Source organism: Phaethon aethereus (assembly GCF_964289735.1).
Source record: "Phaethon aethereus genome assembly, chromosome: 4".
Classification (NCBI taxonomy): domain Eukaryota; kingdom Metazoa; phylum Chordata; class Aves; order Phaethontiformes; family Phaethontidae; genus Phaethon; species Phaethon aethereus.
The window spans coordinates 2,160,103-2,174,610 of record NC_138578.1 but is presented as its reverse complement, the minus strand read 5'-3'; the positions used below and the strand labels follow the sequence as shown (position 1 = coordinate 2,174,610).

Below are 14,508 nucleotides of genomic sequence, written 5' to 3'. Positions count from 1 at the left end.
CTGCATCTGCTGAACAGTAGCTGTAACTTGCGGCTATGATGCTCGTGTAATCTTTGATGTTTATTCGCTGCAAAAGTCAGTGAGGGGAGCTGCAGTATTTAATCCTCCCTTTCCATCAGCCATCAGTTACTTTCACAGTGCCTGGTATCTGCTGGTGCTTACGTTTAGGATGTCAATCTCCGTTGCATTACAGCAAAACTGTGTATCTTTGTAAAAGGTTAAGCAAGGAACACAAATTCGGCCAGGCTACCAAGGCATACGCTGGCTTCTCTTTGGCATGGCACCAGATTGAGAGGAGTGGGTTGTTGGTGTTCATTCCACACTGTCCTGCAGATTGGTTGTGTGAAACTCTTCAGTGTTGCAAGTGGTAACTTGCAATAAAGAAACAGCTTGCCACAGTAAATTTTAAGTTATGGTGAGCCCAGACAGACTGCACAGCGGTTCCTCATCCTGAGGAGTAGCTCTGCAGTTGTGATTCGTAAGTGAGGTTTCTGACTTTAAAGGCTCCTGTTGTCAGAGGTGGCAGGCCCAATGCTCTTAGCGGTAGAAGCGATGTAGCCTGGACCGGGGACTGGGGCGTTATATCCATTTATATGTTATATAGGGTTCTTTTCTGGGTAAGAGCGTGTTGTTGGAATAGTTAAATTGGCAAAGCACTGGGGTTATATAGGAGTTGAATGCCACTACACTTGATTTGGGTTTTTATACGATTGCTGAATTTCATCCATGCATAAATATGGATGAATAAGGACACCATTAAGTTCCCGTATGTGCGTACTTATGTGGATTCATCCAGAAGCAGAATTTACAGTAACTGTTGCAGGGTGAGGGAGACAGGAATGTGTAGTAAATATGTTATTCTTGAACCACATCATGCACTTAGTTAGTTGTAAGAATTGAACCCAGCCTACTTAAAATTTTATTTTCTAGTGCTTAATATTGGTCACTTTTTGATTTTTACTCATGACATCCACTGTCTGAAAGACATTTTGAAAAGATAACCTTAGGTATTGATACTTCGGTGGTGTGCTTTAATCGGACAGGCAGCTAAACACCACACAGCCGTTTGGTCACTCCCTGCCCCAGTGGGATGGGGGAGAGAATCAGGGCAAAAACAAAAAAGTAAAGTTCATGGGTTGAGATAAAGATAGTTTAATAGCACAGAAAAGGAAGGTGGGGGGCGGAACCAAAACCAAAACCAAAGTAAGTGATGCTCAATGCAGTTCATCACCACCCACCGACAGCTGCCCAGCCAGTTGCCGAGTAGCGGCCCCCGGCCAGCTTTCCCCCTGGTTTATGTGCTGAGCGTGATCTCCTGTCGTCTGGAATATCCCCTTGGCTGGTCTGGGTCAGCTGTCCCAGCTGTGCCCCCTCCCAGCTTCTTGTGCCCCCGAGCCTCCTTGATGGCAGGGCCCTGTGAGAAGCTGCAGAGTTCTTCACTTAGCGTAAACACTGCTTAGCAACAACTAAAACATAGGTGTGATACCAACATTATTCTCATTCTAAGTCCGAAACGGAGCGCTATACCAGCTGCTAGGAATAAAATTAACTCTGTCCTGCCTGAAACCAAGCCACTTGGTTATGTGCTGTGCTCCTCAGAAGATGCAAGGGGGGCCATTCATCGAGGGGGGATAAAGTGAATTTTATAAACCGATTACAGTGACCGCAGTTCCTAAGAACAGAACCTGCTGTAAGGTTATCGAAGAAGAGTCTTGCTTTCAAAGAGTTTTAAATAATCGAGCACCTATTTCAAGGAGTAAGAACTATGGGAATATTTAGATATGCTCTCTTTTGGTCTATCATTTCAGTAATTCAACTGTAGACCATTTTAAAAAAAAAAAAAAAGCTTTGTTTAAGAGAACTACTTTCCCAAACATGTAACAAAACGTAAGCGGTAACACCCAGCAGAAAGAAACTCCAAGGATAGTTTATAATGAGGAAACATTGTGGACTAAATATTGATTTGTGGTAATAAATTGATTATCTAAGGCACAGGAGTTGCTGGGCACTGCAACTGTTCCTATGTCATGACTTCTGTACCCACTTCCCATCCAGGCAGCGTCTGACCATAGCATAACTGAAAGAGGGTAGATTTACACTGGGTATAAGGAAACAATTCTTTACTGTGAGGGCGGTGCGGCACTGGCACAGGCTGCCCAGAAAAGTTGCGGATGCCCCATCCCTGGAAGTGTTCAAGGTCAGGTTGGATGGGACTTTAAGCAACCCGGTCTCGTGGAAAGTGTCTCTGCTCATGGCCCGGGGAGGTTGGACTAGATGATCTTTAAAGGTACCTTCTGACCCGAACTCTTCTGTGATTCTGTGAAGTGTTCTTTGAGGAGACAGTCTTTTGGGATACAAAGCCCAAGGGGAGTCAGTGTCACCTAATAAGTAACAGCTCTCTCTCTAGTTGGAAACTTTACACTGAAAATCTCTGTTTTATTCCAGACTTGGCAGTAGAATTTGTGATTCTAATAAAATGCACCAAACTTTCAGAAAAGGCAATAATCCAGCTTTCTTTTTCCCTTTTCTTCTTTCAAATGACAGTTTTGCTGCAGCGAACAATGAAGTAATTATTGCCAGAGGCTGTTTTACAAAGTTGGTGGTTGCATTCTGCATCTTTTTCATAATATATCTTAAGGAAGCAGTAATAATGAGGTTTTTTTCCCAGAAAATATTCCAGGACCCTCCTCAGCGGTGTGTGCTTTACAGTTAAGGCTGTAGGAAGCTTGCGTTACTGTTGCATTGCAGAGTGTTAATTGATGGCTTAAATTCTTTTCAGCTGTTGACTTCTTCAACCAGATCAATATGCTTTATGGAACCATTACGGACTTCTGCACAGAGGAGAGCTGCCCTGTGATGTCTGCTGGCCCAAAGTAAGATTATTTTTTATGCTTTGTTGAGAGCGTGCAATTTTTGAAATGATTTTGCATTTGAAAACATGAGACCAGCTCAGTTGAGTGCCAAAGATAAGGTAGCTTTTGTACGTGGGAAGTGTGTCTTCTCTTGTTATCTGCGGAGGGGAAAAAAATTTTGAAGCTTTGCTAAGGCAGTGGGGGGTGGAAAGATGGGGTTTTTTGTTTGTTGCGTGTTTTTATTGTTAGTATTTTATTTTTTTCTTTAGCCTGAGAAGTAAAGTGACTATCAAAACTGGTTTTTTTTTTTTTTTTTTTTAATGTTAATGAGGGCTTCTTAAATTAAGATTGGAAGTTTTTTATATGCAAGTGTTCAGTTAGGGCTTACGAAAATCTTTCTTTTAGGCTAAACTTGGCTACAGTTTTGAGTAGTCTGAATAGGAATCCCCTACTCTGTCCCTCAGTTAAGTTTTGCTTCTTTGATTTTTGCTTAGGCTTTTGAACAGACATCCCATGTTTGTGTTTTTGCTTGCTCTCCGCCTGATTAGCGTGGTCTAAAGAGACAAATACCTGCATTTCTAAGCCGGTGGTGAGGGAGGGCACTGCTTCTTTTTGAATGACTGAAAAATCTTAAACAAACAATAAAGAAAAACAGTCTTCTCCTCCACTTCCTCCTCCTTTATAATGACATGTGTTGCTATTGTCTGAAGCCGGTAATGGCCAGACGGTGTGGTGGAGAGCTGGGGCTGTGCAGCAGGGAGAGCAGGAGCTCGGCAAGGCGAAAGCAGCCAGGCGGCCCAAGGACAGCTTTGGCGCTACGTTCTTCAGCTAAAAATGGACGCTGCCGAATACCAAAAGCAGTGTGGGCAGGCAGACCTGCTGCTGCAAAGTGGGGAGGGGTGAAAATACAAAAGGAATAGAAGTTTACCATTATGCAGAAGAACTTCGGGATAAGTTTGTGCAATAACATAGCCCGTTGTCTGCTTTGTGCTTTGGCATGCAGAACAGACTCTTATTTATTAAATAAGAGCATGAAAATATTTCTTTGCTTTATTGTTTGTCTTCTGAGAAGCAGTTATTTGGGGGTGGAAGTTAATTATTAAAGGATTAGCTGTCTGGTTGCTAGATGAAACAATTTATTTCTCTCCCAAGAGATGGATAGCCATTGACAGAAATACATGTCGTACTCAAATATTGTTATGAAGCAGGGTAGAAGAGACGTGCTAGAGGCTAGAAGATGCATTCTGCCAAGGTTTTAATCGGGCGATCTTGTCCTTAGGATTTGTAGAGCATTGCCCGAACTCTGCAGCCCCGGCCTGTGCTCAGGGATGGGTTTTGCGAAAGGATCAGAAGCGTCTGTGCACGTGAGGGGCGGAGGCCAGGCAGGCACAGGATCGGGTGATGTGTGAGGCTGATGGTGACCGGCAGCGGAGCATATTCGGTGTTTTTCTTAGTTTGAGCAAGCATGGCTTGCTTTCAGTTAAAAGGTGGCCTGCAAAATTTTTTTCAGGGAAGTACTGCTGGAAAAACTGTCAGCGTGAAAGCACTGATATTTACAGACTTTTTCTCTGTTTCTTATCTCCATTTCCTCTTCTCTTCTGGCTCAGGCTGTATTAGTTGAAGAGGCATTGAGTCTGAGGTGCTCATTAGTGTTTCTAGGCTGAAGGTTGCTGTCTCCTCACACCCATGGCTGAGCTACCACCAGTATTGCATCCTCATCTCTTTCAGACAAAAGAGTATGACTTAGCTGAAACAACTTACGTGAGGTCATTTGAAACAGGTTAGGCAGCCGTAGCACGAGTAGCTGGAGAGAACCAAAAGCAGCAAGCGCTCTGTGGCTCTCAAGTCTGATTTCTGCATTCTCCCTTGAAAAATACTGATGGTCAGTACATTAAGAAGGCTTGTACGGTGCTGGTGCGTACATCCCTAGATATTTAGAACTCGCTGTTGCTCGGTTGCAGTTTTCGTAGCACGACTGACAAACTTAGAGCAGTCTATGGAAAAACTAAACCAGATGTGTCAAGTGAGACGGTAACCAGAAATGCGGAGTTTCCTGAATTTCTCCGGAGCAGAAATGCGATGTTTCCTGAATCCACTGCCAGGTACTGGTGTTTTGTCTTTAAAACCCCTCTAAAAGGGGAAAAAAAGTTGTCCCTTGGCAACAGACAGGTCACCTAGGTTTGTGTCTGGTTTTTTGTGTTTTATTTTTGATGCAGGGTAGGTTATCTTCTCTCAAGGGCTACCTTTAAGCCAATGCTTGGGGCTGTATGACTACTCCTTTGGCCCACTGGTTCTATTTGGTAGCGTCCTTAACAGAAGGGCTTAGCTGGGGCAGGTAAATTTTTGTGTGCTGTGGGATCACTTTCATTTCTTCTGGATTTGTCTTTGTTGGAAGGATTGCTGACTTAGCTTTTATCAGCGTGTTAGTACATTGCATTAGTTAAGGATTGACGTCAAGATCAAGAACGGAGCTCCTTCTTCTGCTTTACAGTCTGTTGTCTAACAGCTCAAAAAAAGTATTGGTTTAATCTGTACCAAAACATACGATAATTCACTGTAATGTTCCACTTTTTACACCTCAGCAAAGACCAACTGTTTCTTACCCAAACAAACCCTAGTTGGTTATCACTTGTTGCTGTTCTTAGATCAGTTGCAGTATCACCATCAGTGCAACAGGCATGATAAGAGCTTAAGAACCTGCATAGTAGTTATATGGTTCCTAACCAGCATTGGGTGAGGGGAATTTTTTTTGTTTTCATCCCTGGCTTCAAGTCCTCAATAAGAGCGCAAAGGAGGGACACGGCTGCTGTGTTTTTCAGAGCTGGTTGTCTGAACTGGGGCTCTGAAAATCCCTATTTAGGCCTTTGTGTGAGCGCACTAAACTCTCTCTTAATGGCTGTGAGATCCTTCTGATTTTCCTGAGGTTTGTTGGTCCGCAGTGCTTCTGTCTTCAAATGTTCAAATCGGCGTAGCTGGGCACTGCAAAGTGGACAGCTCCCATAAATCCGACATGGGCGTAGTACGGTGCAGCTAAACGTTCGCATGCTGCCTTCTGCCCGGTGTGTCTGCAGCAAAAAAAAAAAAAGAATAAATCACGTAATCACGTCCTTGAAATACCCTGTGTCTCTTAGCGATACCAGTCCTTTTCCCTTTTTGTGATGCTCCACTCTGTGCCTGTGTCACCTGATGGCCGAGGGACAAAACAAAGTACTTTTCAGCAGTCTTGATGTGATATGATTTTGCTGGGATTTAGAGGCGATAGGTCCAAATAAATGTCTGAGAATCTTTTAAAAGGCATTACCGAGTTGCTGCATTTTATTGCTGTTGGACCAAGATAGCAGCTTTAGTTTTAGTCAAGCTGTTTTTTGGGTTTTTTTGGTGGTCGTTTTTCTTTTAGGCTATGTATGTGTAGGTAAAGGAGCTGGTCCTACGATTGTTTATTCTTAGGGCTGTTTTCTACTGTGAGAAGCATAGTTGGGTTTTTTGTTTATAGGTGGCAAGTAAGTTGGGTTTATCAGTTTGAGAGAATTCTACTGGAGTCATTAAGGATTATTAGCTTTTCTCCTGCGCTTGCCAAAGTGAACTGTATGTTTCTTGCTCTGTCATTCACATACTGTTTTGCCCTTAAAAAAGCCTCTACTAAACTGTAGAGGTTTCTAAAGGTGTATTTTCTGTAGAGGAACTGCCTATGGCAATAAGGTTAATTTGTTTCTATCACCAGAGCTGCAGGTGTTCGCTCACAAGCTTGAGCTAGAATGTGATTTTTTTTTTTTTTTTTTTTACCCTTCATTTCCTGTACCAGTTGAAATGATTCTAATATATTGGAATTTTTGTGTGTTCGTTTTCTTTTTTTGCCTAAGAAGTTGGGCTAGGATTCCTGACTTGGTTTCAGTCATGTATTTAGTCTTGTAGGAAGAGTTCATTTTCCCTTCCCTTGCGAACCCTTAGCCTTTTGACAGCCTAGGAACAACCATGAATTTTTGGCTGTGTTTTTGAGATAGAATTTTGAAATACTTTCAGGACCCTTGATGTGTTGCCATTATAAAAATGGGATCTTTTTATACCATTGCGAGCAGCACGCTTGTCATCATTTGTAAAATTTGTTTGTTGTGAAAATGTTCTCCCAGTTACTGTTCTGACAGAACTGAATTTGTTAAACAAAAATAGAAGCCAGTTTTATCAGATGCAGTTAAGCTTTGCATAAAATGATGCCTATGATTTGAAAATAGATGACCTTCTCCACTGTCTGCACAATACTGATGGTGGAGATAGCAAGGGAAAGTTTAAACAGTGGTGGTTGCAGCCCAAACATTGTGTTATGCTGCTGCTGTACTGAGAAATAACAGTCAAACTGAGCACTCTATCTATGAAAAGAAGAAATATTAACCATTAACAGCATCTCGTCTAGTTCTTTTGAAAAGAACTGAGAGAGAACTTGTAGATGAAGTGGGTATGTTTCCTGTAAAAGCATGACTGAGTTGACATCACTCTCCTTGTCTGTTTTGTTTATTTGTTTTGAAACTTTACATTTTGAAGGAGGAGTGTTGCAGCTAGTCTGAGTCACTGGTCTTTTTCTTCTCTGGGAGGATTTCAGAGCTGTGGAGCTTAGCAGTCCTTTTCGCGTCTGGCTTGGCGGCGGGCTTGCCCCACGGGTGGCTGTTCTGCAGCAGCGCTGGGTGGCTGAGCAAGGCTGGCTGATTTAAAACCTACATGGGAAATGATGCTGCGTTTGGATTTAGAAGAGAGGGCTGTGCACAGCTCTGTGCTGATGAGAAGAAACTGCTCAGATGTTAGGGATTGGCAAGGAACATTAAGATCCATGCACCTGTACTCAGCAAGACATAGAAAGAAATGCGGTGGTTCATTTGAAAGCTGTTATTGTCAGGATCCCAGTGTTAAATATATTTGGTTTTTTTAAGCTCTCATCTTGTTCCGAAGATGAGCCATCATCTTCTGTGTCTGGACTTGTGTCAGCTGCTTTCCCCAAGCCAGTCAAAATAGCTGTTCTGTGCTCTGGTTGTCCGTGTGAGTGGATGCTGTTCAATATGTTTTCCCATGGCTTTTTCAATTCCTGAAGTTAAAATGATGAGCGTACGATCAACGACGCTGGAATATGCTCATTAAATGTGCTACATGAAAGGTGTCAGCATTACTAGTTCTGGAAATGGGAAAGGATAAAAAGAGCACACGTTTTACTGTTCCATAGTCATGTCAGTGCTTTGTAAAGGTGTGATACCACCTTATCTACAGATGGAAAAATTAAGCTAAAAGACAGTTACTGGCCTGCAACTATCAAGTGGGTCAGTGGTACAACTGGAAACTGAGATTCTTCTGCATCTTGGTGAGCTGCGTGGTAGCCCTAGATCTTCAGATAAGAACCTTTTTAAAGGAGGACTGTTTAGCCTAGAAGGTTTCTTCTAACTGTTGGCTGAAAGGCACTGTACACCAGCTTCCAGTTTTGTAATAGCATTCCTTGGCACTAGCCTACCTCTGAATATATTCCATGTCTTGTACAATTGTAATTTGGGAACCTCTGGCAACAGCCGATGTACTTTGGTCTTCAATTACGCAAAATCTGTAAGAATCTTCTATGAAATGTCTTCACTTTTGAAATTGTAGGGGATTAATGTGTCTGGCTGGCAGCTGCTGCAGATGTTGAGCATTGCCCCTCACTTTCCAGTTCTTCTCTGCCAGCGGAGGTGAAGAGAAGCCCATTGCTAGGGCCGATTGGGTGAAATTTCACATGAGAAATCAGTCAGGTGCCTTCATGGATTTGAGCCCCGGAGCTTGGCTTTTATTTTGTGAGAGAATCTCATGTAACTTTTTGATGTTTCACTTCAGCAGGCCGTAATGTTTTTCTTTTGGAGGGGTAAAACCAAGAAGTTTTGAAGAAGAATAAGTAGCTATTGGACTTTCAGGGTTTGGAAAACTACTCATACAGCAACTTCTGATGTACAGGGATGCAGGTTTGACCACAGGCTGCTGTGTGCATTTTTGGCAGAAGCCTTGCAACCAAGCCCGAATGAGTAGTGCTGTAAAGGATGAAGTTTTTGACGGGTTTCACAGACTGCAGATGACAGTCCAGCTCAAGCAGGATTGCACTGGGGAGGTGGGGTACGGAGCAGCCGCAGATGACTTGGGAGCATTTGGGCCTTAGTTTCAAGGAAGTGCTGTGGGAGGGTGTGGGAGTATGGGGAGCGGAGCAGGAAGAGCAACCTTGCAGGCCTTAATATGAATGATTCACTTGTGTTAAGAAATGTCTTGTTGTTGTTGTCCCAACCCAGATATGAGTACCACTGGGCAGATGGGACAAACATAAAGAAACCAATTAAGTGCTCTGCACCAAAGTACATTGATTACCTGATGACTTGGGTCCAGGATCAGCTGGATGATGAAACGCTCTTTCCTTCTAAAATAGGTAAAGTAAATAACTAAAATTGAACAATGTATTTGGATTACAGTTGTACAGGAATATTCAAATCTTACAGCATTAAACGGTTGTCTAAATGACTGGTGAGTAGGGCAACTTGAAAAAATTACATTTTTTGAAAATATATATATATATGTAAAAGCACTTTAATCTCTTAAGATAAAATTTATGTGATAGTACGTGAACTCTGATCCATGTGTTAATACTCTTAATAAACATCTGTCACGGTTCTGAATGCAGGAAGTACTGTGTTTCTATTTAATAACTGACTGTTGATCAAATCTGATGTGTTTTCATTTTGAACAGTGGCTTGTTTCCTTACAAATAAGGCAGAGCGTCTCAAAACTTATAACCAGTAATTGGTATAAGCTGGCAGCTTTTTGATGCAGGAAAGATGTTTGTTCCTTATAAGGAACTTCGCCCAGACCTTACCTCCAAAGAAGCTGAATTAGATCTTTGATCTCTAGTTATTTTTTTTTTTCTTTTCAACTGAGGATGCAAGATGTATATTTTTAAGAGGCTTCTTTCAGAATAGCAGGAGGAAAACAATGAACAACCAGCAGTTCAGAAACGACAGCAAGAAGAAAGCCCTGCTTCTAGAGGCACGAAGGACGATTTGGCCTCAAGCTCCTAACTGGCATTTTTCCAGTGCACCACTACACACAGGTTTATGATCCGTTGCGGAAAAAGGAGGGGAGATCTCTTAGTTGCTTTCATTTTGTGAATAGTTTCTGAAGCATTTGACACATTATCAATAAGCCTCCTGAGACAAACAGAGGGGTCACCTGTTAAAATCAAGTGGCATTTGTTTTTACTTACAGTTAAGCAGATAATGTGCAGAAGGCTGGTTAGTTTGGGAAGAGGTGACAAAAAGCTCTATTTTCCCCGCTCAGTGGATGTGAGCGTGGTTTCCTGGCATACTATGGCATTTGTTTTAGCATTTCAGGGTAGAGTTCAGAGCTGGGGTAGAAGTCCGCTTGCTAATAGGAATGATATTAAGTAGAGGTTAGAGTTAATATTAAAGTTGCGTTTAAAAGATTACATCAGGACTTGATCATTTTTTAACTGCAGCATGTACTTTGCTGAAGACTTCTTTTCTTTTAATAGGATGTATTTTGGAAGGTAGCGATTCAGAAAGAGACTTAAAGGCCACAGGGGGTAACCGGCTAAGTATGAACTTCCCATGCGATGCAGCAGCCAGCGAAGCAAACATAATGTGTGTGTGAGCAGGGACAGTTTAAGTAGGAGTATGAAAATTTTATCGCTAGGGTTTTAAAGCATTGGTGCGATGATGATTGGCCTATAGCATCCAGCTTGGGCCTCTGGCCTTCAGGCAGGACTTCAGCAACCGGAAAGGCTGCACGAGAACTAAGCTAACTGGGAAAACTGCTATGTGATGAGAAGCTAACAGGTTTAATCTTTTGAGATGGTTGATACGTATCTTTTTTTAGCCTGCGGATGTGTCTCAACTAAAGAGATTATTGCTCCCAGTGGCCCGTTGCTGTTTCCTAACCTATTTTAATAAAACTTGTGCACTGACAAAGATTTTCTGTTGAAACTGATTTTACCTGTCCTCGGTCATTGTCACTGAAATGACTGAAAGGAGCGTGTTTCAGAGTACTTAAGCAGGCAGTTAAGAAAGCAGTAGCCTCTGGATAAGGGATGGTGATGAGCACGATGGAGTCTTTTTGCTGCACAGGGGACAGGCAGAAGAGAGCCTATGCCCGATTCCGCTATAGCCAAGGAAAGTGTAAACCTCCATGGCCTATACCAAAGGTGGTTTCAGTTACCTACACAAAGGTATCTGGTGTCCCTTGGAGCACCCTGTGGTGCCTTGGACACGTGCGCAGAGCCACCGGTGAGACTCGGAGGCTGCAGGTGATTTCCCCTTTTCTGCAGTGGCAGTCAGAGGCCAGGCAGGTACTGAGAAGACATAAAAGTGCATTAGATAACTGTGTGTGGCTATCTGAATCCTACCAACAGGGAGGAAGATTCTCGGTCAGAGAGAGGCGTAACAAGATTTAGTAGCTGGAAGCTGAAGCTAGGAGGGTTCAGCATAGAAATGGAGTCAGATTTATCTTGGAAAAAGTTCATGAGCTGCTGGTGTACTGAAGGGAGGGAAACCTCCCCTCCGGTCTTTCTTGTTATCGTGCTTCAGCCTAAGAACATTGTGTGACTTACAGACCGAATTGCCGTATGAAACAGAGCGGCCTTTCTCGTGCAGCAGATCGGGTTGGGTTATAATGGCTCTCAAAATACATGAACGTGGCATGGGCGTTTAAAAATAAGCCATGTTGTCTTATTCCTAGGTGTACCGTTCCCAAAGAATTTCATGTCAGTGGCAAAGACAATTTTAAAGCGTCTCTTCAGAGTTTATGCTCACATTTATCACCAGCACTTTGATCCGGTGATCCAGCTACAGGAAGAAGCACACCTTAACACTTCTTTCAAGCACTTTATATTTTTTGTTCAGGTAAGTGTGGCAGGAGCACTATGTTTAGAAGTATATTCTGGAAAAAGCAATGCATCAAAGTGATGCCCATTCAGTTTCTTAAGAGCTGGGGTGTTTGTAGGAGAGTTGACCCTTCCAGGACCCTAAGATAGTGTCTTAGCCCATTTGTATGTATATTTACTGCTAGAAGCAGTCAAAGAATGAAGTATTCGTGGGCTACAAAATTGAATACCGAAAAGCGTTCCCTACCAAATAATTCCGTAGAATGGGAATTCCTAACAGGAGAAAGCGGGAGGACAGCATCTGAAGCTAGGCTGAAAAGAGTGTGCTTGCTGCAAAGCTATGTGTCGTCCTGCGGCTTATTAAAAAAAGAGCATCTTATGTTTCCTTCCTTTAAGTGTGTGTGTGTGAGATGTAGGCAGTGGAACACTGCTATTCAGCTAACGGCAGACAGGCAGAAAATGCTGTAGTGGCTAAGGCTGGACTCAAAGAGCCTACTACCAAGTAACTTAGATCTGCGTAAGACTTCTCGCCTGAGCTGCACATAAAACTCTGTATGTATGTGTCTCTCCTCATCCTTGTTACAGGAATTCAACCTTATTGATAGAAGAGAACTTGCACCGCTTCAAGAACTGATTGAAAAACTCACCTCTAAGGACAGATAAAAGGAAGAGGATTTCTTGAAGTCACTTGTTTCTTTAGCGAGCGTGTGGTATTTGTTTTTTTGTTAATTTTTTTTTTATTAAAAAAAAGAAAAACAAAAACCTGTGCTGTTACTAATGACAGCCAAGATCTACTTTCTGTGCTTCTATTAGGGGAAATCTTTTATCTGTTAGTGACATGTGGTAAATAGCTTTTTTTGTTCCTTTATTTTTTTTGTGTGTTTGTTATTCATTGTGGAATTTTGGCAGGTGCTGAGTGTTTATAAAGGAAACATGCTTGGTTGGGGGATTGACTCTGCTGGTGGATGGGTTCTTGTATTGTGTCAGTGGTAGCCCATTCTCATGAAGTCCCTAAAAGACTTGCTTACATTCTCTAAGTGCCTTGGCAGACTCACTTCTGAGGTGCAAAGCACATATAATACTGAACATTGCTGGAAACAGAAAATATGAACTAACACCCAGGACACTTACTGATACTTGTTTTAGAAAAAAATATATATGCTTACACTAAAAAAAGCCATAACTTACTGAAATCAATGATCTCCAGCTTTTAATACAAATATTTGTCTTATTTTTTTAGAGATTAATATAGAATTTTTCAAAAGTAGATATTTCTTATAAAGAGAAGTGATGGTGAAGTTTTAGTGGCTAAAGTGAAATGATGAAGGTGGTGTCAAAATTACAAAGAACCTATACTTAGCGAGTAGTTACATGCCTGTTGCTGTTGGTTTTGGTTTTCCATTCTTGCTTTTACTTTATTTAACAGGGAAGCGTCAACTTGTGTTGGTTGCTTCAGTTAAGTTTCCTTGCATTTGCCAAATGAATGGTCAGTTTGCACAAATACAGTTAGGGAAAATATTGAATATAAAAAAAAAAAAAAGCACTGGGGTAATACTAAGAAAAATCTGCCTTGAAAGATTGAAAAATAACTGCTGAAATGATGTTTGTAAGTTACGAAGAAAAAGCCTGGCTCTGTGGAGGAGCTCTGGTGGCCAGTGTTTTCTGTGGTAGGAAATGTATCTTGGAGACAGTGTAATTTCATGGACCACTTTGGATTTAAGTCAGCATGGTGATGTTCTGCCCCATTTAAAATTGCAGCCCGTCTCCAATTCTCCCAATCTGTCTACAGCAGTTGGGATAAGTAATAGGAGCACAGTGGTGAATTTGTAGTGGTTTGTAATTTGCTAAGTGCATCTTCTGTTTCTGAGAAAACCTAAACAAAATGTGGCCTTCCCCCACCTGGGTCAGAGTAGACTTACCTCTCTAGCCTTGTGTTATTTCAAACTAGACATGAGAATCGCTTGTGAGAAGTCAACCTCTGAGGTGAATGAGGTTCTGCAACGCGCTATCCTACGATATCACTAGTTGCCAAATAGGGTACACTAGGTGACTAACGTTGCCAGGCTTTGCTAGCTTGCGACTCTGCAAAACCACTATTTTTAGACCTGAATAACGTGAAGCCCTTAACTGACTGGTGTACGCTAGACTGACTCTTGAACTCCTAAAATTTACAGGTGAAGCCAAGGCTAGCATGTGCGTGACAGAAAAGTTTAGATTACATCTTTTGCGCCTTTGCTTGACTGAAAATGCTGAGTCAAGTGGAACATACTGTGCAGCAGCCATTAGTAAGGGGCCATTAGTATAGCCAGCTAATACACATCTAAGCACAGTAATAAACATAGACGCATTTGAGAGACTAGAATCAGTACTTCTGGGTTAGAATGATGTATTTCAGAATCATCTGAAGGCTATTTTAAGAACTTAGTTATCTTCAATGGAGTTAAATTTTCCTAGTCTGCTTAAACTGCTTCCTGGAGAAGCAATTCAACGTTTTGTTACCTCTTCTTTCTGTCTGCCTGTCTTCCCTGCCCCAAACAGACTTGAGAACAACTGAGAGAACCTAGTATTGAGCTAGAAACTGTCATTGTGTACTTCTTTCACTGCTGCTTATTTAGAAATGGAAATGTAGAGTGTTGTGTAGTGAAGAACGGTCATACAGTACTGTTCATACTGAATTTAGGTTTGGCGACACCAGTGTTAAAAAGAGAGGCTGCTGCTTGCAAAACACCAGCAGTTTACCATTGGTAATTCAGGCAGTCCTCGGTTTCATTT

General features: G+C 42.0%; 1 protein-coding gene across 1 annotated transcript in view; it reads left to right on the top strand.

Moving 5' to 3' along the window:
- MOB1B (MOB kinase activator 1B) overlaps positions 1-13,669 on the top strand; it is a gene marked incomplete at its 5' end in the record, with an annotated part of 39,436 nt that extends 25,767 nt beyond the window's left edge. Inside the window, 4 exons of the mRNA XM_081999595.1 lie at positions 2,780-2,873; positions 9,137-9,270; positions 11,592-11,755; positions 12,322-13,669. Of these exons, the coding sequence (XP_081855721.1) occupies positions 2,780-2,873; positions 9,137-9,270; positions 11,592-11,755; positions 12,322-12,399 (470 nt within the window). The 3' untranslated portion in view covers positions 12,400-13,669. The remainder of the gene's footprint in view (positions 1-2,779; positions 2,874-9,136; positions 9,271-11,591; positions 11,756-12,321) is intronic.
- Positions 13,670-14,508: the final 839 nt, after the last annotated feature.